The following is a 27,425-nucleotide window of genomic DNA, read 5'->3' as shown; positions in this document are numbered from 1 at the left end:
AGCAGTCAAATTTTTATTATATAGCTATTTTTGTTTTATTCCATAATTGGGCTAAATGCGCCCTTATATTGAATAGAAGAATAAGTCTACAATAAATAGGACTTATAGGTTATAGGAAATCACATTCACTTTACGAAATATAAGAGAGCTATTAGGATTACTTCGAACGGTTTCCAGCTTCCTAATGTGGACAGAAAATTTCTACACTAAAACATTTAAATACGTCGGTCTAAATTAAGATAAGAAGTAAATATAGTTTAAAAAATACGAATAAAAACACGCTTTAACAGGAAGCAAAATTAAAAATTATTTTCGTCATACGTGTGCAAATTTTCAAGTTAATCGAAAGCCTTGAATTTTGTGAAAGATTCCGTTACACGGGTCAAGCTATGTAATAAAAGCGTGTTAAAAATAAAACCATTGATTGTAATATGATAATTATTATCAGTCTAACTTAATAAATAAGTAATACTAATTTAAAAAAAATTAAATTATAATTCATACTTCTAAACATAGTTTGAATAATTACAAAATACTAATGAGAGTACATACACGTTTAAAACGTTTCATAAAATATACTTAAGCTCATTATAATCGTAAATGTATAAATACTGAAGAGTTTAGCCTTTAGTGGTACATTTTTCAAATATGCAATATTTATTTTAGATGGCACTTCACTTATAGCGTAGGTACATGAGTAGCAGTGCCGCTGTGTTTGGTCAAACATTTGGTATATTTCCGAATATCCCAAACATGCCATTTACCCATATCATAAGCAGCAAGAATGTCGATACGTGTTCAAACAGAAGCCACTAATGATAATGACATATGATTAATTTGATAATATTATTATTAATATTCACTTTATTTAAAAAAGAAAAATATTTTATGTACACATGGCAGTTTTTAAGCAACAGAGCAAATGTACTAAATAGACAAGTGAAGTGACAACATTATTTTATGTTTCTCGCCAATAAAGGGCGGTTGACTTCACTGACTCCTTTAAATACGACGAAGATCACAAATAAGAAGCATTTTTTTTTTTCTTCTTTTAACACTTTTAAATAATATAACAATATTGGTCCAATACAGCCGATATATTATACATTTTTCAAGGTTCATTGTTCGAGTAAACACCGCCTACGTGACGAGAAATACATTTTTGAAACTATTCTGTTTACATTCACCTAACTCTCAGACAATTTCTCTGTGGAATCAAGATAAATACAGGAACATGTTTTTTGTAGGAACCTCAAAATGCAACCGGAGAACGAATGATACGCTTCTGGTTTCCTTTGCCATTTTACACACAAATAGTAAACAGGGATACCGGAGAGTAAAATAACAATACCTATTGCAGTATCCTTGGGCTGTACAATCGCCGGAATTATAACTAAACACGCAATAGCGATGAGAAATATGTACGGTATAACTATGTTGACTTTGATCGGCCGAGGCAGGTCAGGTTTCGTTCGTCGAAGCCACAACATTCCAACGACAGATGCACCGACGGAGAGCCAAAGTATCTGCGAGTAGTAGTTTATAAGGGCGAAAACGTTGCTAGTTGTCAACATGAGTAACGAGAAGAAACACTGAAAACAAACAACATTATTAAAATAGGTATCCGTTTTGTTACGCATTTGTAAATAATTCAATTATTAATAACACAATTATTTTTTTCGTTTAACACTTTCGATATATATATAAGATTTCACCAATATTATTATTATGATGTATGACCAAAGTTTTTATTTATTTTAAATCCTACTTAAGCTAATAGCCTTGAGAGTTTATGTCAGCGTAACCTAATAAGTAGGTGAGCTCACGGGGTTCAAACCTGACGACGTTGCTAACACTAGCCCTAGCAAGAGCAGTGATTCGCAGACTCTACCATCTAAAGATGACGGGGCGCTCATGTTGAAAAAAGTCTTAAATGAATAAATTCGGAATAGAGAAATTATTCGAAAAAGAAAATACTTGAAAGTACAAATACATTCAAAAACTTAGAGCTCCAATTTCAATGCAGCGTATTTTTAAACTGATATGTTATTAAACATAGATAAAAATATCTTTGATATAATGTGACCAGCTTTTTTCCTGAATTAATAAATCATTCGATGCGAATAATTGAAAAAAAAAACTTTCAATCTGCTTTCTACTACTACAACAACTGCTAATACAAGAAGTTGTAGAATTATAGGTTTTCCAATTTGACACACTAACATTACTACTGTACATAATAACTACGAGTGTATTAAAGTACTTTCTTTGGTTTTCGCAAGTCAAAGACGTGTTTAAAACTACTTTTATGGTTTGATCTTGCGTCTACTATTTTATTTATTATTATCACTACATTGCTAATGAATCCTTTAAATCATACAGGATGACACAAACACAGAAACCAAGAAACAACGGTATCCTTTCTCAACGGTATCGCGCGTGCGTGTCATTTAAATTCATCTCAGATTCGAGAATAAGCACATGTTTGTCTATGGTTTCAGTTTTCTCGGTGAAATTATTTAGAATACATAACGTAGAGTATTCCTGAGTACTCATGGTTGCCATGTGGAAAGGGACAAACGTACCTATTTCTATTATATTATAACGAACTCGAGCCCAAACCGATGCCTCATCTCAAGTAGGTACTATTCAAGCGAAACATTATTACGTTCTGGTTTCAAAGGTAACTTATTGGATTTAGTAATCTAACAATAAGTAGATCGTGAGACCATATATATCTAGGTACAAGCAGTGCAAAAAAAGTAAAAAAAAAACTTTTTAATAATCTGTGGTTTATGCTAATGATGGCAGGGCGTCTTGTGATACTGGTGGTTAAGCATATTGTGAGACACCACATGGGTAGATATCACCACCTTGCTTCTGCAGGTGCACGGCAGAAACAGTTCTGCCGTGAAGCAGTAATGGGTTTGGAGGGTGGGTGAGCCGTTGTACTGACCGTGAAAACTGAGAATCAGAACTCATGATGGTTGGCATTTAAGTTGTTGATGTATGTACATATGTGGATTCCGGTAACCACGTAACGCTAAGCAGGCCGAGAGTTCGTCTACCTATTGATTTATTTCATTTGCTTCAGATTTTGGATCCATATTACATTCATTAATATTTCATATAGTATACCAGAATTAAATAAAAATAATAACCACAATCTTGGGATAAAATAAAAGTAATAATAGCAATAATAATAATAAAAAATAAAAAATCAAATAATAATAATAATAATAAAACAAAAACTCAAAATTAACATCAAAACTATCTTAACCTAAAGGCTGGTTTGGATCCAGAGCGCTCAACACGCACACGCGTCCAGTGCTGCATCATTGGGCACTCCAGATCCATCCGCGAAGCAAACAGCTGCAGATAGCTGTTGCGATTGACCCGCAATAAATAAAAAGTCTACCGGGACAACAAAACTTACCGTAAATATAAGAGAGGGTATAGGAGTTTGTTTATCGACGTGGAACAGTGAAAAGAACGCCGGCATGTGTCCCTCCTGGGCGCCGGTGGCGAATAAACGAGCTGACGTGAATAAGACACCGTTGACGCCTCCAAAAGTGGACAACGCCACGAACACTGGAATCACCCAGCTCCAGTTTCCGAAGAGGCGATCACCGAATATCTGAAATTCATTACAAAAATCATGTAAGGTTGTACCCAAAACAAAATTCTTAAAGTTGTTACTTTTGATTCAATAGTACACCTCATAGACGCTAACAAGAAGAAACTAAAAGAACTAGAACTAGTATATTGTGTAAACACCTACCATATAGAGAATAATTTAAGAATCTCTACAATCAAATAATAATATTATCTGAATAAACAGACGTATTACCTATTCAATGTTTACGTGTGGGTTTATTATTCTTATTAGGTCAAAAGGTGTAATCGAATGACAGCCAAATCACAGAGAGAGATGAATTCAACCTTTATTTATTAATCAAACCAATATTCATTAATTCATTTCAGTTCCTTGTGAATGCATCGCTTTGATAAGAAATATTACATTATCCTGTCATTCTAGTTACAATTCTATAATCAACTGATGAACATGAATAAAGTTAATGAATAAGAGATAAAAGTCTTGCGAAATAAAAAAATAAAAATGTGTGTGTTAATTCGTTACTGTATAAAAGTTGGAAAAACAAGTATTAATACAGCAAATGTGAGAAAATAAATTCACTTTTGAAGATAGATGGTGTTATGCATATTTTGGCATCTATGAACTCTGGTAGCACTGATTAGTAGTTCGCCCCACAACCACATTTCGCCGTTTACATCATAAAAACTCACCGCAGCAACGGCTGGATTTGCCATCATTTCCATTTTAGTGACGACCGCAAAGTAGGCCAAGTTTGCCATGACGTAGATAATCGTAACCAGAGGCAAAGCGATCCATATCGCGCGAGGAAGATTCCTGAAATGTCATCACAATATGAAACCCGTTAATTAATCTATATTGCCAGCGCCATTACGAATCGTGGTATGTCATATCATCTTGTACACAACGGAAACATGAATACATTTTCTAAGTATGATGATGATGATAATAATTAGTAAAACCACAAATTTAACAACGTTTTAGTCAAATTTAAAATAAAAAATTATTGGTTAATCAAAAATAAGCCGTTTTAACAATATGTCACTAGAACCTGTGGCTAGTAAACACATATTGTCAACAGGAAACCAAATAGGTATTCTAATCATTAAAAAAATAACCTACTTCATTTCATAAACAAAGTTATCGTGTGTTGTTGTAATAATTGAATTTATGTATGTAATATTACTTATTTAATTAACACGATAATGTTCGCGTCGTTATTACAACCTGTATTCGAGTTTTTGATGTTAAATTAAAAAACAAGCTATCGCATCGCAAAGTTGCAACCTATCTAGGTACCGATGAAAAATGCTACATTAAAATTATTGTTTGACAGGATGTATTACGAACCGGAAATCAATGTTTAATTAGTATGCTAATATATAACTCTTACAGGTTTATGGAATATTGGTACCAATGCGAAAGTAACCTTCCTCTGACAGATCCGATCGTATAGCGTACGTAGGTACCTACGTACCTATAAGTGCCATTTTAAAATAATACCGTTTGTTGGTAAGAGCTTCATTTAGAACAACTTGACCGATTTGACTTTTCATTTCGATGTTCATATCAATCCGAATTCAAGATAAGGAAAATTGAAAAAGTTGCCGGATTAATGGCAAATTTACAAATCGATTTTATTGAAATTGAGACGGGTAGGCTTGTTGGAATTGAAACATTCTGACTGTGATTTTAGTAATTTTATATTTTAGAAAATTACGGTTTACCACTCAGCTGTTTTCATTCCCAAAAAGCTTTGCAGCACACCCCGTATACCTAATGTGCTCTGTAAATCTATTCGTATTCTAGTTCAACACGGATAGGTACAATCGCCCTGCCCGTTTCTGCCGCGAATCGCTTATGCGTTCTAGTTTGAAGGGTGGGATAGTTCTCATACGATAGCCGTAGAATATTCGTCCTTCTGCCTTTTTTTTTTTTATTGCTTAGATGGGTGGACGAGCTCACAGCCCACCTGGTGTTAAGTGGTTACTAGAGCCCATTGACATCTACAACGTAAATGCGCTACCCATCTTGAGATATAAGTTCTAAGGGTCTCAGTATAGTTACAACGACTGCCCCACCCTTCAAACCGAAACGCATTACTGCTTCACGGCAGAAATAGGCAGGGTGGTGGTGTCTACCCGCGCGGACTCACAAGAGGTCCTACCACCAGTTCTTACGCAAATTATAATTTTGCGGGTTTAATTTTTATTACACGATGTTATTCCTTCACCGTGGAAGTCAATCGTGAACATTTGTTGAGTACGTATTTCATTAGAAAAATTGGTACCCGCCTGAGATTCGAACACCGGTGCATCGCTCAACACGAATGCACCGGACGTCTTATCGCTTAGGCCACGACGACTTCTCAAGGCGGGTAGCGGTATTCGGATCCTTTATATTTATAAGCTTCAGGAATTTAACACTGGGCGGTGACTTTGTTGAACCATGATTACAAAAAAAACATTTGTTTCATTCAATAATGACATGATCATTTATGACCTCATTAATATAATATTAGTTGTAAATTACGGACAATCGAAACAGGATTATGTTTAATTCAATTTAAATTTAATAATTTGTGTTGCAATCAGTTTGGTAGGCACCTATCGTGTATTCGATAATTCTTCGTCTTAAACTGTAATTAAAGCTTTTAAAAATGATATTGCATTTTAATTCGTGTCTTTAAATTGTAATCGCATATGATATGATATTATTATGGATTGAAAACCATATATATAGATAAGTACTTCATATAAAAATGCTGACATTATTTTCGATATTAAAAGAACAAAATCTAAACGTTTTCTCATCTAATTTTACAAAAATCTATAAAGATTGAATAATGAAAAATCGTGAACCTAAGTCGACATTGTTTTATTCTCTCTATTACTAAACAACGAGCTGAGAAAATGAGCCTCACTACATTCCCGGTCAAGAGTAATATAAATTCCCTTATGAATAAAACATTCAATAGGGAGAGTGCGAATGAATGCGGGAATAAAGAATCTCATCCAATAAAGCAAAAAGCATTTCGTTTATTTTCCTTTAAACGGCATTTATCTCGCTTTCTCATATGTATTATATAATATATTATGTATTATTTCTCATATGTACAGATAGAGAAACACTAACAACAGCAAAGCAAAAAATACGGGTTAGCAAGGTATCGCTAAGTAGCCGGTAAGCTAGCTGGAGGTGCTGGGTACTATGTATTAATATTCACTCTTTATTTTCCAGTCTAATACGTCCCTTAATTTCTACCTATAGGTAATTAGAGCGTTTGTATGTCTGCACCATTGCACCTAGGTTTACCGCGAATCAGTCATGCGATTTAAAAAATTAGAACAGCCATTGTACCATCTACATATGTCAATTTCACGTCTAAATACGGGCAACGAGGCTGTTGTACCACTGGGCATCAATGACAAGTGGGGACGGTGAATTGGTTTGCCCTACGGTGTCAATAAAAAAAAACCGTAGCGTATAAGATGATTACCGCGTTATCACGGATGTCCAACGGTAACGTGACCAAAACATTAAGGAGTACCGCATTATTGCCGCAAATTAATTAATTTTCGAGGCGAAGGATATAAAAAAACTGCTAAATTTTTCCAGACAGAAAACAGACGCTTCCTTAAAAACGTGATTTTTTTGGAGAATTTACACAAAACTTTTCTCTCCTGTGTCCACTATGTTGAGTAAAACACTTCAATTTAGTGTTTGCCCAAGAAGAAATAGCCTGTGACGATAACAGTTCTGTACACATTGAATGAACTAAGAGCTATTTGTCATTCTCTCAACGAAACCACTCGCAGAGGATTTAAGAATCGATCTAACGTAATCGAGACTATTACAAATTGGAGTCGTCCTTGACATATTTATGTGAAAGAATCACATAGTCTTTCAATAGGTAGACACACGAAAATACTGATGTACTTTAAGAAACTACAGCTTTATCTCGATTCTGAGTTTGAATTTGTCGAATAATCCCATAAAGACATTGTCAACTTTCTTAATACAAACGAGAGAGACGTGCTTAAAGATAATGATGCCTGTTAGGTACAGTGATGCTGCCTTTTTTTTCTTGTAGCCGTTAAATGTATACCATGCATATTTTTACGACTATATATCTTTGTTCGTAAATCTGGCTAAAATCTAAATAGCGCTGGAAATATTTTCGATAAATCTCGGATTCTAGACTTATATTTTATTTTGATTGTGAAAGTTTTTATATATGTAATTACGTAAAAGGGCTCAACGGATCAGAATAAAGGTTGCACAAGATATACATTAAAATTTATAAATAATCTGGATTAACATAAATATACTTTTATCATGGTAAGTGACCCGGGCGACTTTTATAATAAATATGGCGCAATGTGTCCACTGATACATAATATTACGTACCAACATATCTTCAAATCAACTAGTATTTTTTTAACAAATTTAACACGGGTAAAACCGAGGAGTACAACTTATAAGTACTTAAATAATAATTTGAAACTAGAATTTAGTAGTCTACTTAAAGCACCCTTGAAAACCTTTACGTTTACCCTATAAAATGACCACCACCAAATTTCATAGACATAATATCAATTAACGAAACTCACTTATAAGGATCCTGGAGTTCTTCGGTTACAAAGTTGAGATAATTCCAACCTCCAAAAGCGAAGAGGCCCGAATAAAAGGCTAGCGCAATATTACCAGCACTATATTCTCCAGCAAATGCGTTCTCGAAATTTTGTGTGTTACCTAAAAGCAGACTTATTATTGAATTGGGTAGGGTATATTATATTAGGTAAACTATATTGTACTCTCAGTGGGTCGCGATTCCGATCCGGTAGTAGATTCAGCAAAACACCGTTCTTGCTAGGGCTAGTGTTAGCAATTTTCTCAGGTTGAGCCCGTGAGCTCACCTACCGGTCCTCGTTAAGTTGGAATAGCCCCTTAGGCTACCAACGATTAGGTAGGGAAAATATATATATACTTGCGGCCCGCTCCGGCTCCGCTCGGGTCTTTAACAAAAATTTCAACGATATTTGACTTTGTTTTATTTTTTTAAATAAAAGAACATTTATTGCGGCATAACTATAATAGTTAGTTAGACATATGCTGCCGCGACACTTTTTGTAAATAATAATGTGTTTTACAAAGTCGTAGTACATTATTTTATTCTATTATCAATAGTTTTCGCAGGGCACGCGATATAAAGAATATTTTAGGTAATTTTTTTACACCTTCGGTTATATTACTGGAGTTTTAGTAAGGATCCCAAATTTTTTTCAAAATAGATTTATAGCCTATGTCACTCGGGAATAGTGTAGCTTCCAAACAGTGAAAGAATTTCTCAAATCGGTTCAGTAGTTTCGGAGCCTATTCAATACAAACAAACAAACAAATCTTTCCTCTTTATAATATTAGTATAGATATAGAAGTATAGATATAGTACCTAATGACCGTGGATGTGATATAGTAATCTCCTAACATTACCTTATAACTTAATTAGAGAAGTTAAATTATTATACATGAAAAAAATTACGGATATTTCAATTTCCTCAGATCTCACTACAATGAAATGATGAAAATGGCATATTATAATTATATTTTGCAATACCCACATTTTAATATACGATAAATCAATAGTTTATTGAAATGTATTAATAAAAAATATTTCCATTGACGTATAGGGACATCTGGACTCGCAGTTCCGAGATAAAAAAAAACAAAGAATGATTTATTTGCCCAAGAGATGTTTGCCTTCGAATTGTGATTCTGATATTCTGACATCACAACTCTATACTAGAAATGTATTTAACGATATCAAGCTGTTTTATTTCAATTCGATGATAAAACTCATTTGTAATTAAAAACAAAAGATATTCAATTTAAATGTGACTTATTTAAATATATTTTAAAAGTAACTAGGTATGACTGTATAAATAATTCTAAGTTGAATAAATAAAAAAGTATGAACAAAAATTTTAATTAGCACGAACTGTCTGTGTAAGCACTTCGAATAAAAATTTGGGTTGTTTCAAATACATAAATAATTTTAGTTTTGCGGTCACTACTAATTGAACTACGAAGCTATTTCGATCATTGTCTTCGTTTGATTACACAGAAATTAACAAAACTTCATCTACCGCAATAATTAAATAAAGTACATCGGGTTTTTTTTTTTTTTGTATTTCGGTTAAATTTAATTTGTTCAATTTCTCATAATATATGTACTATCGACATCATTCATTCCAGTTAGAAACGTGTGACGTCGTCGCAAAATACAATTGAGAATCAGACCTCATGTCTGAAGGAAACCAGCGGCATTGAAGTAGTGATACCTGTGACCAAGTAAATCATGAACTCAACTGAAAATATATACTAAGAAATCCCGGTACATAATCACAATACGTACCTATGCAAATATAGTAGAGTCCCGAAATGATGATGACGACTAGAGCCAGTAGCTTTGACGTTGTAAACACATCTTGGATGCGCATGGTCCATCTCACGCTGATACAGTTTATAGCAGTCAGTACACCTGAACAAAAATAAACTTGTTTAATTTTTATCATTCAAACATCTGTTAATTATAAACTGAATAGTTTAATAAATTCAAATCCAGTTTTCATCCGTTTGAAGTGGACTGTTAAAAACGTGTTAAGACTACTCCTAGATTATCAATGAGGCGTTTAATATTTAGACGAAATTTTCTATTGAGGCAAGATGCTTGCACAGGTAGATGGGTACCACTATCCTACCTCGGCTCCGTCACGCGTTCTGCTACAAAGTAAATATTAACACGTTCACTGTGTAGGTCACCGGTGCCCTACGTGGCGCACTGAAGTCATTATGCCGATTTCTCTTTCGATCTTCTTACTAAGACGCCGGAATATCTAGTAGACTCTGGCAAAGACAAAACCGAAGACACTGAGACAGAATCTATTTCTGGAGACCTAAAAGACTAAAACATACATTAAAAACAAAAGAAGACAAAGTTAGGCAATCCAGACGCACTTAGTAAAAGAAATCGATATGATTACTTCAGTGCGCCGCGTAGGGCACCGGTGACCTACGCGGCTGTCAATGTGTTAACTGTATTATCTAGGTTTCAAAATCAAAGAGTGACATAAGATATTTCAATGGTGTGTTAGATTTCGTGTCTCAATATGAATGGCGACGTTTTGCGGCGTTTAGGTTCTGATGTTGACAGCTGATTGGAAAATGCCCTAACCATAGACCTATAAAGTAGGTAGGTAGGTTTCATACTTCAGGAGCACTAACGCGAACTTTCATTAAAATTTCAAAAACAAACGAACGATATTTTTAATAACCTACTAAAACGTAGGTATTTGCAGAATATATATAAATGTACAGGTTATAGAAATCATACATCATTAACATCGTTTATCATACAACATTAGAACACATTGCAAGCATCATAGATGGTAATGTCTAGTACAGATTTATCATAGATACTATTGTTATTGATTTTTCAAAAATCAATAATATGATAGTCTGCCTAAAATTTCTGTAATAAAACCTATTGGGGAAAAGGTCAAGTATTTGTATATTCATAAACAGGAAACAATAGTTGTTTGGCCACCATTACATAACTAGGTACATTACAGTAATTGGTTGCACGATTAATGAGTAAATTATGGGTCTTCACTCCACAAAGTGATTGGAACTAATTGATTTCACTTCGTGGACACTGGAATATTTTCGTTGCAGTTTCATGATATTTATGTTTTATTGTGGTGCGTCGTTTCTTTCAACTTGATTTGCTACTAATATTTTATGATTTTGTGAAACATAAATTCCTCGTGAAAAGAATAAATTTATGACCCGGCTTTGATTTTGGTAGTTTATTGAAATATATAATACAAAAATTTAATAGGAATGAAGTTAAAATTTACTAATAACAATCGCACAATCCAAATATCAACCTGTCCTAGCCAAGCGGTAAGGTCAAGGTCAAGATGTACCTACGATCGAAATTTATAAACAGATACATTTTAAATAGTAATAATAATTTGTTGCCAAGCCATCTAATGCCTTTTTAATATATATATATATATATATTCACATTAGGCGCCCGAAAAGAAAAACGTTGACAATTTGATAAAGCAAGAAATAAGCGCGTTCTAATGCGCAATATTCTATAATTTACAATTGTGTTAGTTTGAGAAGTGGGTTTAGTTAGTGTGCGGAGTGGCCGCCCCTGTTCCGGATAATTAGGCTAAGTGGAAGTTTCCGTTTCTTATCCCGCCGGAGACGCTGCTATCTGTGAATTACCGGATATCGGCTTCTTTTTACCGTTTATGGCTTAACTAGCGACCCGCACTCGCTTCGCTTCAGAAACTGTAATTTATTATTGACTTTTCCAGTATTTAATGGATGTTATTATACATATAAAAGTTCCTCTTCAATCACTCTATCTATTTAAGAAAACCGCGTCAAAATCCGTTGCGTAGTTTTAAAGATTTAAGCATACATAAGGACAGACAGATATAGGGACAGAAGAAAGCGACTTTGTTTTATACTATGTAGTGATAAACGTTTATCTAGAATAATGAAAGTTTATCAGTCTAAGTTTCCCTCTATTCGCTTCCATTTCATTTTTGCTTGATTTTTTTTGCTAAACGTCAAATTATAGTGAATAATTTTAAACAATTTAAATTAAATTTTAAACAAATTTTAAACATTTTATGCTAGTCATCATTTTAGTGTTAATAATCCAAATCGTATTAATTTGGTTATTTTCCACAAGAAGACATTCTTGGTTAACGAACCGAGAGCTTCCAATGACACTAAATCAGTGCAGTATGTAGACAACGGTCGCCCGCTCAGTTTAATCGAGGGTCAAATTCCGTTGAAATAAAACCAGTCACTTCGAGACTTGAGTTAAATTAAAACAGTAGATCAGGTAATGACACGGAGAGGTTTTTATGATAAGGTTAGGTTTTTATCCTTGATAGTTGATTGCTGGTAAAATATAAATATGTGAATAAATATTTCTGCTCTACGTGATTGGTGAATATAATATTTTATACGTGCAGAATGAGTTTTAACCAAACTGAAATAAGGAAAACTTGTAATGTATAATCAGTATAATACATACATATGTATATATGTATCACACTAGTAGGTACTCTACTTCGCTTGTTTGAATTCATTCTAGCCTTGATGTTTTTTTCTGAATATGGTTTTTTTTAATTGGGTATAAATCGCTTTTTTATATATATTGCTAGCAAAAGGCCCGTAAGATGACGTCAGATTTGGTGGGATTACCAGAGCACACAGACTTTTTTATGGCCTACAAAGGCAGAAAAGCGTACGTCCTACCTGTTGGTGAATGGTTATGTCGCTCATAGATGTCGGCAATGTCAAGGGTATAGACAAGTCGCTACCTACTAGTCAGTACTCTCCACAAGCCTCGTTTGAAGAAGGAATGTCATAGCACCACTCACCGTAGTGGGGAGTTTATTCTAAAACATGATGCTAAATGGCAAAAAAGATATCTGGACACTGTCAATAAACGAAGCGGTTCCAGATAGTATGGACGATGATAGCTTGATATATGAGGCCTTAGATTAAATGCGCCTTTTTTAGGATCAAAGGTGAGATTCGGAGACCTATTCAGGCTTAGCAGGAAGAAGGGCGAACTCAAGGGCTTAGCTGGTAGCAGATCGTTAGTATCGCACTCTTGAACGCTGACGTCATTGTACCAAATAGGACCATTTACACTTAATTATAATAAGTTATGAATGCGGAAATTCACATATCTTACAAAGGCATTTAGTTATTCAGACATCTATTTAGACAAAAGCTGTTTTAGCCGTATAAAATGTTTTCAAATTCCGAAACATTTCGTTCCATTGGATACAGTCCGCTGAATTTTGATATTGTTTCTATTGTCGACCATAACACAGGAATAAATTGTACGTGCTAAATGACGGTTTTCGGTTGAAACTCAATCAATTTGTATGAAATCTTATCATTGTGGTCTGCATGTTAACTGCTAACAACGTATCCCTATTGTTCATATATTAATGAGAAATTTCGATTTATTTAATTCGTTTTTGTTTTATGTCAGTTAAATGAAAAAAGGTATTTCGATTATTAATGTTCACCTACAAAAAATAATATAATAATAATGTAAAAAGTTTGATGACCGTCTATGTCACCTTGATGTGAGTATTCTCTATCCATAACATAAAAAACACCTAAGCGACGCGCGAAAAGAATGTTACTTTTTTTTCAATAAAATTGTTTTCTTGGTTGTCAAAATTTGGGCCTCGTTTATAAGAATAATTGAATCTAACTACTGTAGTCTAATTACATATTATCTAAAACGTTTACAATAAAATTTTAAAATCATTTTAAATTTTTAACTATTCTTGTCTAAAATATTGAAAACAATATATATATATATATATTATGTCAATGTTGAGGAAAAAGGAAAAGGTTATTATCATCTGGATTTAATAACCTTTCCCTTTTTTCTTTCAGGGATGAACCCGCTCATTGTACTTTAGTTTATTTTTTTTTGTTCTTTATTAGAGTCATACACCTATTAGGTTAAGAAGTTTAATTGTTCTCATCGACTTTATCTTTTTATTTTTTATTTTTTATTGCTTAGATGGGTGGACGAGCTCACAGCCCACCTGGTGTTAAGTGGTTACTGGAGCCCATAGATATCTACAACGTAAATGCGCCACCCACCATGAGATATAAGTTCTTAGGTCTCACGTATAGTTACAACGGCTGCCCCACCCTTCAAACCGAAACGCATTACTGCTTCACGGCAGAAATAGGCAGGGCGGTGGTACCCACCCGCCCGGACTCACAAGAGGTCCTACCACCAGTAATTACGCAAATTATAATTTTGCGGGTTTCATTTTTATTACACGATGTTATTCCTTCACCGTGGAAATCAATCGTGAACATTTGTTGAGTACGTATTTCATTAGAAAAATTGGTACCCGCCTGAGATTCGAACACCGGTGCATCGCTCAACACGAATGCACCGGACGTCTTATCCGTTAGGCCACGACGACTTCGTATCTATACATTGTCGTTATTTTGATGTACCTAAGTGCAATAAAGTGATTATATCATTTAATATTTTCGTTGTAAAATAACAAAACACACTATTACTTTTCTTTTGAAGAATCATATTACACATGAATTACATATTTGCAAGATGTAGTTGTGGTATACATAATAGTTTCTTCATAGAAAATAAATGTGAAATAAATGCGAACAATTTATCAATGTGCGTACTTATCGATGGTAGAGCGTATTGTTAGCCCGCATGTGCAGGTACCTCAAGTCTCAAAGACTGTCTCAAGACGAATGGCGGTATTCGTACTGTGATGTGTATGGACTTGGGTAACCTCTTAACAACAAGCGGTTCATGGGTACATTCATCCATTTAGCATAAATTTTAAAATTATCAAAATAATTAGCACACCTATAAGTTAATCACTACACATCCGTTTCGTAGAAGTTTCAAACATCTACATCCCTAGATGTAGGCGTTATATCTCAAGTCGTTACAATATCATCATACCATCGTCATGTTAAGTATTCTCTAAAAAAAAATTGTAGACGCTTTTAGCGATGATCCCATGCAATGGTATCAAAACAATGCTGCATTATAATAAATTGGTCCATCATCTCACGCTGTACACTGTAGTAAAGTGCACAATTCATTTAATTTTCCTGTCGATATATTTCACGACCTATTCCAAGAGAATAATAAAAAAACATAAAACTTATCTATAGTAATGGCCAGCCAGTATGCCGATAATAATTAAAAAATCTCAGTATTCCCGCGTAAATTTCAAATGTTCTACTTTATTCTTTTCTATACTTAATATTATAAAGAGGAAAGATTTGTTTGTTTGTTTGTTTCGAATAGGCTCCGAAACTACTGGACCGATTTGAAAAATTCTTTTTCCATTAGAAGCCGACATTGTCCCTGATGAACATAGGCTACTTTTTCATTTTTTTTTTTTTTTTTGTTTCATGTGTGTTTTAATGTTTCCGAAGCGAAGCGAGGGCGGGTCGCTAGTTTGTTTATAAATGAGAAGCACTACGCAAAATTTCAACTATGTAGGTTTGCTTTGGACTGAACAATGGTGAGTAGCGAATGTCAAGTAGCAGTAGTTAAGTGACTACATAATACCATATCTGACAGTACATTACAAGTACCTAACTCACAATTATTTTCTGTTAAGAAATCGCTTGCCTAAAGCCCCTCCAAAAAAAAATAAGAATCGATATTTAAAATTTCAAATCAAATGTCTTTCAAAAAACAATTGTCTTTTTTATATATGTAATTTTAAAAAAGTTATTACACAACCCGAATTAAAGTAAAAGTAAAATAGAAAGCGTATTGAGGTGTGAAATGGAAAGTTCCAGCACGAACACGTTTATGGAACAAAAATCTCAACAAAGCCCTTACATCGATGAAAACAAAAAAAACATACTTAACTAAATGAGCGCAGTGTTGTTCGTTAACATTTATTCTACAAGCATTCTCATATGCTTTTAAAGTAATATACATACCAGGGCTAAAGGAAAAGATTCTCATAGTAAACATAATGCAATCAAAGAGAAAACAACATTGATTCCCCGAATTTCATTTAGTGCGGTTAAGTTTAGTGAGCTTTCACTAAACTTAACCGCACTAAATGAAAACACGCTTAAGGCTCGGCATAGGGTATGGTTGACCCCGTCAATTGATTCTAGCTGTACTACCTGCACTTTTTTTTATTGCTTAGATGGTTGGACGAGCTCACAGCTCACCTGGTGTTAAGTGGTTACTGGAGCCCATAGACATCTACAACGTAAATGCGCCACCCGCCTTGAGATATAAGTTCTAAGGTCTCAAGTATAATTACAACGGCTGCCCCACCCCTTAAACCGAAACGCATTACTGCTTCACGGCAGAAATAGGCACTTAATAAACAATAATAGACAAATAACTTGACAAAACTGATTATGATAAATACCTAATTATAAATTACTGTTTCGAACAAGAACCACACCCTGTATAAACAAACAGCTGTTTATTAGTAAAGGGAACTTACACAAGCATACTGCAGCAAGGAGTCTGACAGCGTTCTCGGGTGGATCACACTCCGGAAAGAACGGTTTGACAACGTAATTTCCAAAGGTGAGCGCCACTATCGCCTGGGTGGTAGGCCTGATAATGAGCAGTGCAATCCAGAGCCTCAAAAACGCCGGCAGCGGTCCGAAGGCTGTATATATGTACGCATAGTCTCCTCCTGATCTTGTGATCGAAGTACCCAGCTCGGCGTAACACAAAGCTCCCAGCGTGGACAGAAGTCCGCTCGCAAGCCATATTATTAACGAGGCAGCCACTGACCTATAACAATGAAAATATAATAAATTATAATTAACGCTCATTCATTGTAGTCGTGTGATAAGACATGATATATTTACATGTCTTTATTTCTCGAGAGACTTCCAATTGTGCACATGGAAATTGACTCTGGCAAGTTCATATTTCATAATACGTTGTGTGTGTACTAACAAACTTTTATGAAATTAAGAAGTGTGTATGTCCAATGAAATAAAATTTTCAGTTTTGTTTTGTATTTTTAGTATAGTATTGTAGTTATGTTTATTCTTGCGTAACACAAAAACGAATAAAACAATATTATTTGAATTCAAAAGGTCATAATTTAATTTAACTGTTATGACATTTTGGCTGACTCGGTAACGTAGTAGTTAGTGCTCCTACATCCGAGCCAAGGGTCGTGGTTTCGATTCCCATGGCAGGCAAACATTCGTGTGATAGACATTTTTATTTGCACATCGTCTTAAGTTATGTATTTAAAGTATCAATTCCTGGTTCCTTGAAAATGTAGTTGGCAGTCAAGTTCTGATCGTTACGATAGCCGGAACCCGAAATACACAAAATTATCCATTTTCTCAGCCAGCGCAATACAAGGTGAATGCCCATTTCGTACGGTATGTGGCATGCTCCAATTGAAGTTTATGTGATTGTAAATCACTGCGCACACGAGTGTAAGATTTTTGCAAACAATTTCCATGAATGTAACATGCTCTAAATAAGCAATATTATATTGAGGAAAAACACAATATAATAATTACTTTATATTATTATAACAATTTATTTATAGTACTATTATTTTAAAAATGAATCAACACGTATTTTCTGAAAGTTTGTAAATTAAAAATTATTTTATTTATTTCATCTACGAAACGCGGGTGGGCCCACGTAACACGCCTCGTTTAAATGTTTTTTGCTCGAAAATAATAGTAAAATTTATTTCTGAGATTTAAAAAAAATATTCAACTTATGGTAGAGTAGTTACCAATGTTCAACCATTTGCCTAGTAAGTTTCTCGCCGGATCTTTTCAATGTGTTGCATTTCCGACCCACTGAAAAAATCCGGCTGCGAAAGATCCACACTATTAGCAAATTTTCTCAGGTTAAACCCGTGATCTCACTTACTCGTCCGTTTTTTTTTTGCTACCTACGTTGATTGCCTTGAGAGGCTATTTCAGCTTCTCTTTGACGTGTAGGTCAGCTGACGGGGCTCAAACCGAGAGTGTTGCTAGCACTGGCCCTAGCAAGAGCAGTGCTTCGCAAAATCTACCACCGGATCGGAAACGCGACCCACTGAGAAGATCCGGCGAGAAACTCAGTGGGCTGTGTCTATGAGTTAATTCACTCGTCGAGCCCTTCGTCGCGAGCGACGGGTTCGACGAGGACGGTAACCCGTCTGTGCGAAGCTGGAATAACTCTTTAGGCTACCAGCAAATTGGAAGGGAAAAACTTAAGCCTTTTTCTGACACAAAGTCTCAATTATCAGAATAGTTAGCCGTTAGATAATGTTACTTCGGAAGTCACCATTTTTCCGTACCAACTACGCCGTTAAAAATGAGCATTCGATTTATTAGTGGCCTACCACTAATATTCCTTGAAACGGATACATCTAAAGACTGCCTATGTATTACAGTTCATTGCACATTATTATGCGCATGTAATTGACTCGAGTGGATTGGCCGCCTTCTCACCATTTATACACATTTATACAGGTTACAGTGTCACGGTTCTCTAGTATTGAAGCGGTTCGAAAATTAACTCAATAATGTCAATCACTATTATTAAGCCTCATTCACACGACATCACTTCATTGACTGTTGTTGATTGAAACATGAAGCATTGAATAAAATGAAAGCAATGTCATTCAGACAGCAAGTAGAAAGGCTCTTGATCATCTGACATAATCTATAGTTATATGAACCAGAAATCGTAGTTATATTATAATATTTCCTGGGAACAAAACTCATTGTTGGCCTGATAAAGTTATTTTATAGAAAGGAAAATTAAACAGCTTTGATTATGTCTCGGTCATTGATTGGGCATTTCACAATTTCTCTAAACTAATATTCCATTTATGTAATCGCGAAGCAGTAATGCATTTTGATTTGAAAGGTGGGGCAACCGTTGTACTATAAAACTGAGACTTACTTACTCGTGTCTCAAGGTAGGCGGTGGCAGTTATGTTGTGGATGTCTATGGGCTCCGGTAACCACTTAACAACAGCCTTGACTTTGCCACCCATTTAACTACTCAGCCACCGATTTTAGCATACGATCTCACTGACCATCTGATTAAGCCTCTACCCAATATAGATAAAACAAAGCAAATATCGCCACCCGTAGAAATGAGGTCGAATACTCAATTTTATTGTATAATGGCTATGCTACGCTTCAAACTGGAATGCATTACAGCTTCGTACGTGCAATCGATTGACTATTCGGCGTCGGCAAGAAGATTGTTAACGTGGTTAATTGTTATTCTAATTTCTATAAAATTAAACTCCATAGAACGAACAACGATTTACATGATCATAATTTTTATAATACCACGATCATTTTTAATTTATGGTTCATAATTGCGTGGACGTCAACAACAATATAATTGATTCCTCATATTAAAGTATTGTTTGAAGCGAAAGACCTTTATCGTACACCTAATACTATGTAAGCTCATCTTACATCTAGAGTAAATCAATTTTTTGTATAGTTACTTAGGTATCTATCATCTATATATACCGTAATACCTGTAACACCACCACCACCACCGGCCACCATACCGTTGGTCGGATCAGATAGCTGCGCTCACTGGACTCTCTGTTGCGAACGCCCTGAGAGAAGCCGAAAACCGAAGCAAATGGAAACTGAGGGTACAAAGAGCCACGAAGGGCTTTCAAGGACACGACCTTCAGCAATGAAGTATTCGACTAAGAAGAAGAAGAAGAAGACCTGTAACACTAGCAGAAATATCCGTGACACTAACTACATACTTTTATTTTATGCAGGCTGTCGCCCGGAGTCCAATAAAAGAAGGAAAACTAGCAGTGTATCATAGACATGCTGAACCAACGCTTTCGGAAGCTGCTCAATCAAGATTGGTTGACCTTGAAGGCAGTAGAATGTCGGAGGAAGATAATTCTAGAAGGTCTAAGAAACGATTCATAAAATAACAAACCGTAATAACGCAACGATTTAGGCAATAATTAAATATTTATCGAAGACATTGAGTGGCTTTGGCGACAGTTAAATTAATACCACCCTTATTTTTATTCAAAGAGATAAGAATAACTTTTATTGGTAGAATTATTATTGCAAATTTCACTGTAACAAAAACGTTTTGTATATAAAAACATTCTCGACAGTGACGCACTGTCATTGCGATGACACGGAGCTAAAAAAAAGATACAAAAACATGTAAACAACTCTCTAGCTATGACCTGCACAAAATTATGAAAATTAAATCCGGTTTTCGTGTACCATTCTAATACGTTTAAAATAATATAATATGACTAATTGATAGTTACTAATTACTATACTATAAATATTATAATTATGTAGTATAATCGCGATAGTAATTAATAAATACCATTAGAAACTATTAGTAGACTAGTAACTATTAGTAGACGGTTATTGATATTTAGAGATCTTCGCCGATACGACTTGATCCTTAGAGTAATAACATTTATAGACCCATTACAGATATCAAACCGAATCCATGATTGCAAACCTTCAATGCTCTATGACAGTATGCCCCCTTATCGCCTTGCCACTCAACAGCTTAGCCCTGAGTCTCGCAAGTGTACTTTGCAATGTCATTTTTTTTTTTTTTATAACTAAGAGGCAAACGCAAACGAGCAAGACGGGTCACCTGATGGTAAGTGATTCACCGCCATTTTGGTAAATAATATAAATAATAAATAATACCAACTTTTTGGTAAACAAAAGAAAAGATTTTAGTTTCTTAAGAAAACTTTTACGACTAGTCTATGCCTTTATAGATGACTATGCGTCTTAGAATATCTGAGACCGCTAAAACACAGCATCCGAAACGTCGAGAATGTTAAAAATAAGTGTGTAATTCTTTAAAAAGTTACAATCTAAAATCTTACATTTTCTTTTCCTTGACCTAATCTAATATTCTTAATCAAATCGGATCAAAAATACACAAACAATTAATACTGATTCATCAACTAAAACACATTTTAAATGCCAATATAACTACTCTACAGATATCACAGGCGTCAAAACATACATAAATAACGTGTATTGTACAGATGCAATCTTATCTTTTAAAAGAAATTTATAAATTGGTTGTAGGCGTGTCTATAATTATCCGTCACTGACATTGAAATAATATAAGGAAGATAAAATGTATAAAAAATATAGTATTACTTCCGTGTTAACGTCGATTTGCAACGATAACGTTTCTCAAAGATTAAATTGAACACAAGGCAGCATTATATTACCTACCGTTGTTGTAGCGTTCGGCTGTATTAACAAATGAACATTTCTATTTCTGCCGCCTACTCAGACTGCCGCGGAGCCATGTATCGACTTCTTGCTTCAAGGTTGGTAGCGATATTCATAATATGATTTCCATAGTCTCCGGTAACCAATTAATACCAAGTAGATCGTGAGCTAGTATTTCCTTTTACACCAGTATAAATAAATAGCTTAGGAAAAGTAGGCCCAGCATAATATGAGCATGAACCAACTTGAACATGTTATATATGAGTCGTCTATTATCAAAGGTTGCAATCTGTGCATTTGGACAAAAAAAATTTATTGATATGTCAATACAGATTGATTTGAATATAATCGTCTCCTTCAAAGAATACGGTTCAAAACCTGCATTAAGTAAAGGTTAATACTTAACCTGTTATTTATCTAAGATGTCGTTCAGAAGAGTTTTGTGACTGCCAATGGAATACAAAGTCAATAATTCGTTTTTCTGATTTACCAATAATTGTCCAAAAGTCACATTGCCGGCTTTGATAATAGTCGACTCATATGTGACATGCTTTTGTATCATCAGTAAAGTCTACCAAATCGATCTCTTCGTAATATTTTTAAGGCAAATTACCACGCTTTCAAGAACAACAAATATCAATACATCGAAAAGAAATAAAATGTGTTTTCTAAACTCTTTTTTTTTTACTTTCGTTCTAATCTTCAAGACAATCTTCAGCACACAATCAATGGTTATATATTGTATTTCGATTTTAATTCTAATGCTAGTTACTACCAACGGTTTAATGACTAATCCTCATTAACAAACGTAGACCACTACGTTAATCACTGCATTAGAACATTTCATAATGAGCACTATTTATCCCCCGCGATCAACAAGCTCACAGCCGAAATATCGAGAACTCATTAAAAGTAAAATAGTGCTAGGAATCCTTTAATTAATAGTGTTTTTTACGTAGGTAGCCGCGAAAGTTTAGAAAAATTCTCAAATAATTGTGCTCAATTTAAAGATTCACATAAACTTTTTAAATATAACCGAAAATTATAAAGTTTCACGTGTATATTTTAATTGATTATTCTAAAATTCGACAGCCCTGCTCATCTTTGAGCAAATTCTATTTCTGTGAAAATTTTTATTCGTTATTTTTTGTATGACTGAGAGATTACTGGTAGCCCGGAGGCCTTTCCAGTTTCACCAGGGCAGATGAGTTAGCAAGGGCTCAGCCAGGAGGGGTTGTATTTGCTAGCAGCCACCCGAGCGCCTCCAGAGGAGACTTAACAACTCAAGATTTATCCATCATACACTACAGCGACTGACCAGAGTCTGTCACTAATTTATGTGCCTGATTCGGATAACATAACAGATCCACGCACATCACACAGCCAATGATTTATTTAAATCAAATCTAAGCACTCTGGGACAACAAATAACATTTCAGTGACATTGTTACGCATGTCCTAGATCTTTCTGATTATCACACTATATCATTTATTTTTGCTTAATTTGATTATGTGATCATAAATAATGTATACCTGAGAGTGAATAGAAGATTGATAAAAACATTCCAGAAATAAACCTAATTTTAGTTACAAATTTAGTTAAAGTCTAAATATAGGTAATAAAAATTCATTTAACCGCTTTGAAAAATTCAATTACACGTGCAAAATTTGCATTTTTATGAAATTAATTTAATCAATCGTTCGAGATCAAAAAAACAAGTTTTAAGCAAACACAAAAAATTACTAAATAGTGAATTTATTTCATAAATCACGGCAACTAGTACATACACACAGTTAACTATTTTTTGATTGTGTTCGAAGAAGCGGGAATTTTGAGAATTCTGCTTACCCTGTGTACAAATAAACTCCAGCAGGGGATATGAATATTCCGGATCCAATAATCGTTCCTATAATGATTCCCACCCCATTAAATAAGGTTATTTTACGTTTTAATACGACTTTTCCATCGCCGGCCTGAGATTCCTCACCCATTCCGCAAAAAATCAATCGCGCACGCCGGTAAACGTACGCACGTGGATAGAGCCGCGCGTTATCACAACTGTGTCCGCCGAACAGACCGCCACAAGATATCTCACTCGACTGAATCACTTTGTGTTACCATCTTATAATCAACCTGCGAAACTGGAATAGGTGGATTGCTGCTGACGTCAGACAAGCGAACTAGTGCCGCGCGGCGGTCGAGCAATCGGAGCAGACGTCGCCGCGCATGTCTCTCGGCGAACTTATAGAACGCTCGGCATGGGGGAGCCCGCGACTCACCGATAGAGACACCCAACGCAGTTACGAGAGCAACAGAAAGGGATGGCAAGACGACGCCAAAACAAAGTTCCACAAGTTAATGAATTTCGGACGACTACCTGATGCGTGTTTACTTTAATAATCATTTATTGATCACCTCGGTACACCGATAACTACACTTAACTACAACAATTCAAAATTGTTCTGCTCTGTCTGACTTTAGCTAATAATTCTGATGACACACAGAAAAAATGTTGCATCATGTTCTTCGAAATAATATAAGAACAAGAATTTTTATGTGTTAAATTCTCTTTTGTTTTGTTAACAAGAACTATCAATGTTTTTTCATTCTATAACTAATTGGAAAATAACAACTTCACGAATTTCACGGTTCGTGAATTCTCATTTGTTTGTGACCTACTATAGTAGTAAATGAAAAATAGGCTAACCGTCATTTATCTTATCAGAATTTAGCTTATCACTGGTCATCAATCACTAGTTAGGCTTGTTTTAGTTTCGCACAGTGTATGAAAATGTTTCGGTGAATTTCAATATAGACCAGTGATTCTCAACCACTGTTCCGCGGCACTTTTGTGTGCCGCTAAATTTCAAAAGTGTGCCGCCAAATTTTGCGAATATATAATAATGTTAATATTATTAAATTATATCATTTTAAAAGAAAAATATTTTAAACATGAATATATATTTAAATCCACAAAAAAAAATTCTAGTATATTTTAGTTTCTTTCGTATATTAAAATTTTTTGATAAACTATTTATGCAGTGTGTTGTAGTAAGTAAATAATTTTTATCTTTTTTTTGTGTGCCGCCAAATTTTGAAATCGTTAAATATGTGCCGCAACAAAAAAAAGGTTAAGAATCACTGATATAGACTATAATACACACTAGGATAAGGTGCTCGCTTTTATTTATTTATTTATAACTTTATATACTTGACAGTATAAAGGCGGACTTAATGCTTTTACTTGAACCCGTAAACCACACGTACATATAACATGTCGGCATCCCAGTTGATACATGTAACCGAAATTTCCATTGCATTTGTAATTACAGTGACACACGTGCTAATGTGGACAGTGTTATTCAAGAGGTGTATAACTGAATATCGGGTGTTCCGAGAACTCAATGGACTACCTTATACAGTAGAATGCACGAATATGTGATATTTATCGACAAGGGCGGATTCAGCTTTGGCGCCAGGAGGGGGTCACATAGTCAAATTTTCGATGCGCTCGTTCCCAAACGCTTGCCATCATACAAAGTTATAATATTATATTAAATTAATTAAACATTGAAGGTATGTAGTTACATAAAATCTGTATAGTGACAAAATATATAAATAAAATCATTATGTTCAATTAGTGATTCACCTAAGTCCTGGAACCAGCTCAGGGGGGGACATGACCCCATGACCCCCCCCCTGGATCCGCCATTGTTTATCGGTTAGTAAATGCGAATTTTTTACTGGTGGTAGGACCTCTTGTGAGTCCGCGCGGGTAGGTACCACCGCCCTGTCAATTTCTGCCGTGAAGCAGTAATGCGTTTCGGTTTGAAGGGTAGGGCAGCCGTTGTAACTATACTGAGATCTTAAAACTTATATCTCAAGGTGGATGGCGCATTTACGTTGTAGATGTCTATGGGCTCCAGTAACCACTTAACACCAGATGGGCTGTGAGATCGTCCAACCACCTAAGCAATAAAAAAAAAAGAGTAATAGTAGTTGACGTAGCCGAATTCCTTCTCTTAATATCGGCTGCCATCTTTATTTATGGTTACATAGTTTTTTTTTTAAATTGTGGTAGATGAGTTATCGCCAGGTCCAGTGGAAGCCAGTGACTCCATAAATATCACAACATAAATACCGACACTCGTGTTGAGAGGCTATTTCAGCATCTCCTTGACGTGTAGGTGAGCTCACGGGGCTCAAACCGGTGTGTTGCTAACACTGGCCCTAGCAAGAGCAGTCGTTCGCAGAATCTACCACCGGATCGGAAACGCGACCCACTGAGAACATCCGGCGAGAAACTCAGTGGGCTGTGTCTATGGGTTAATTTACCCGTCGGGGCCTTCGTCGCAAGCAACGGGTTCGGCGAGGACGGTGACCGGATTCAATGAAAGAGTTTTCGAATACGCAATACCACTATTTAATTATGCTTAATTGTACATTAGGCGGGTTTAAATTTTATTGTGGTATGTTTCTGACTCTTTCATTGTGAAAGTTTTTTGTGTGTGATGTGTTTTTTTAATATAAATATAAAATATGTGTAAACCTAGTCAGGTCATAAGTATTGTCACACAGTAAAAACTTTTCTTTTAGAATGCTGGCCACAAAAAAGTTTATTGAATTCGAATTTCGAATTATTCATGAAAATAAAAATGTAAACTTTTAGAATTTTACTCATTTTTAAATATGGAGTGGACGCTTAAAGAAGACCGTGTTGCAGTTATTGCGTTGCATCGTTGCGGTTACGCGCCAATTCAAATTTTTAACATACTGAAAAATTTGAATATAACCAAAAGATTCGTTTATCGTACCATCAAACGATACAATGAAGACTCTAGTGTAGATGACAGGTCAAGAAGTGGTCGCCCTCGGTCTGTTAGGACTCCAGCAGTGATAAAAGCTGTGAAGGCGCGAATTCAAAGAAATCCCAAACGTAAGCAGAAACTGTTGGCCCTTCAGATAGGGTTAAGCAGAACCACGGTGAAAAGGGTGTTAAATGAAGACTTAGGGCTTCGGGCATATCGAAGAAAAACAGGACATCGTTTGAATGCTCGTCTAATGGACCTGAGACTGAAGAGATGCCGCGCTTTGTTGAAGCGGTACGCGGGAAAAAAATATCGGGAAATTCTTTTTTCGGATGAAAAAATTTTTACCGTAGAAGAGAGCTACAACAAACAAAATGATAAGGTGTACGCACGCAGTAGTGAAGAAGCGAGCAACCGTATTCCGCGTGTCCAACGAGGTCATTTTCCATCCTCGCTCATGGTATGGTTGGGAGTTTCTTATCGGGGCTTAACAGAGGTCCATTTTTGTGAGAAAGGTGTAAAAACGAATGCAGCTGTGTATCAAAATACAGTCCTGACGAACCTTGTGGAACCTGTTTCTCATACCATGTTCAATAACAGGCACTGGGTATTCCAACAGGATTCGGCGCCAGCTCATAGAGCGAAGAGCACACAAGACTGGCTGGCGGCGCGTGAAATCGACTTCATCCAGCACGAAGACTGGCCCTCCTCCAGTACAGATTTGAATCCGTTAGATTACAAGATATGGCAACACTTGGAGGAAAAGGCGTGCTCAAAGCCTCATCCCAATTTGGAGTCACTCAAGACATCCTTGATTAAGGCAGCCGCCGATATTGACATGGACCTCGTTCGTGCTGCGATAGACGACTGGCCGCGCAGATTGAAGGCCTGTATTCAAAATCACGGAGGTCATTTTGAATAAACTTTAGTGTCATAAGAATCTATGTTTTGTTAAGTTCATTTTGATATATGAATGGTTACATAATGAATAAACTTGTTTCAATTATTTTACATTAAACATGTGACAGAATTTATGACCTGACTAGGTATATATATCGTTTTGCTTTCAGTCTTATTCATCATCATCATCGGATCACAGACGAAGACATGACTCACTCAAGGTTCGCCACAAGGAAAGGTC

General features: G+C 35.3%; 1 protein-coding gene across 1 annotated transcript; it reads right to left on the bottom strand.

The window, feature by feature from the left end:
• JhI-21 (Juvenile hormone Inducible-21) lies at positions 1 to 23,773 on the bottom strand. The gene is made up of 7 exons (XM_028181587.2): positions 23,325 to 23,773; positions 16,720 to 17,018; positions 10,032 to 10,157; positions 8,230 to 8,371; positions 4,309 to 4,432; positions 3,437 to 3,637; positions 1 to 1,592 (listed from the first exon to the last, which is right to left on the bottom strand). The coding sequence occupies exons 1-7, from the start codon at positions 23,465 to 23,467 to the stop codon at positions 1,188 to 1,190; spliced, it is 1,440 nt and encodes a 479-aa protein (XP_028037388.2). The 5' UTR covers positions 23,468 to 23,773; the 3' UTR covers positions 1 to 1,187.
• Between the last annotated feature and the right edge of the window lie 3,652 nt (positions 23,774 to 27,425).

The sequence above is a fragment of the Bombyx mandarina genome, chromosome 04, assembly GCF_030267445.1.
Source record: "Bombyx mandarina strain Sakado chromosome 04, ASM3026744v2".
Classification (NCBI taxonomy): Eukaryota; Metazoa; Arthropoda; class Insecta; order Lepidoptera; family Bombycidae; genus Bombyx; species Bombyx mandarina.
The sequence above is the reverse complement of the archived record's forward strand: the minus strand, read 5'-3'. Positions and strand labels throughout refer to the sequence as shown.

Excerpts from the sequence above, each read along its gene's own strand:
- JhI-21 (XM_028181587.2), bottom strand. The coding sequence starts at position 23,467 with ATGGGTGAGGAATCTCAGGCCGGCGATGGAAAAGTCGTATTAAAACGT. Across the intron at positions 10,158-16,719 it reads CCTTGCTGCAGTATGCTTGT|GTGTACTGACTGCTATAAAC; the intron begins GTAAGTTCCCTT and ends ATTTTTGTTCAG. Across the intron at positions 8,372-10,031 it reads ACTCTACTATATTTGCATAG|GTAACACACAAAATTTCGAG; the intron begins GTACGTATTGTG and ends GTCTGCTTTTAG.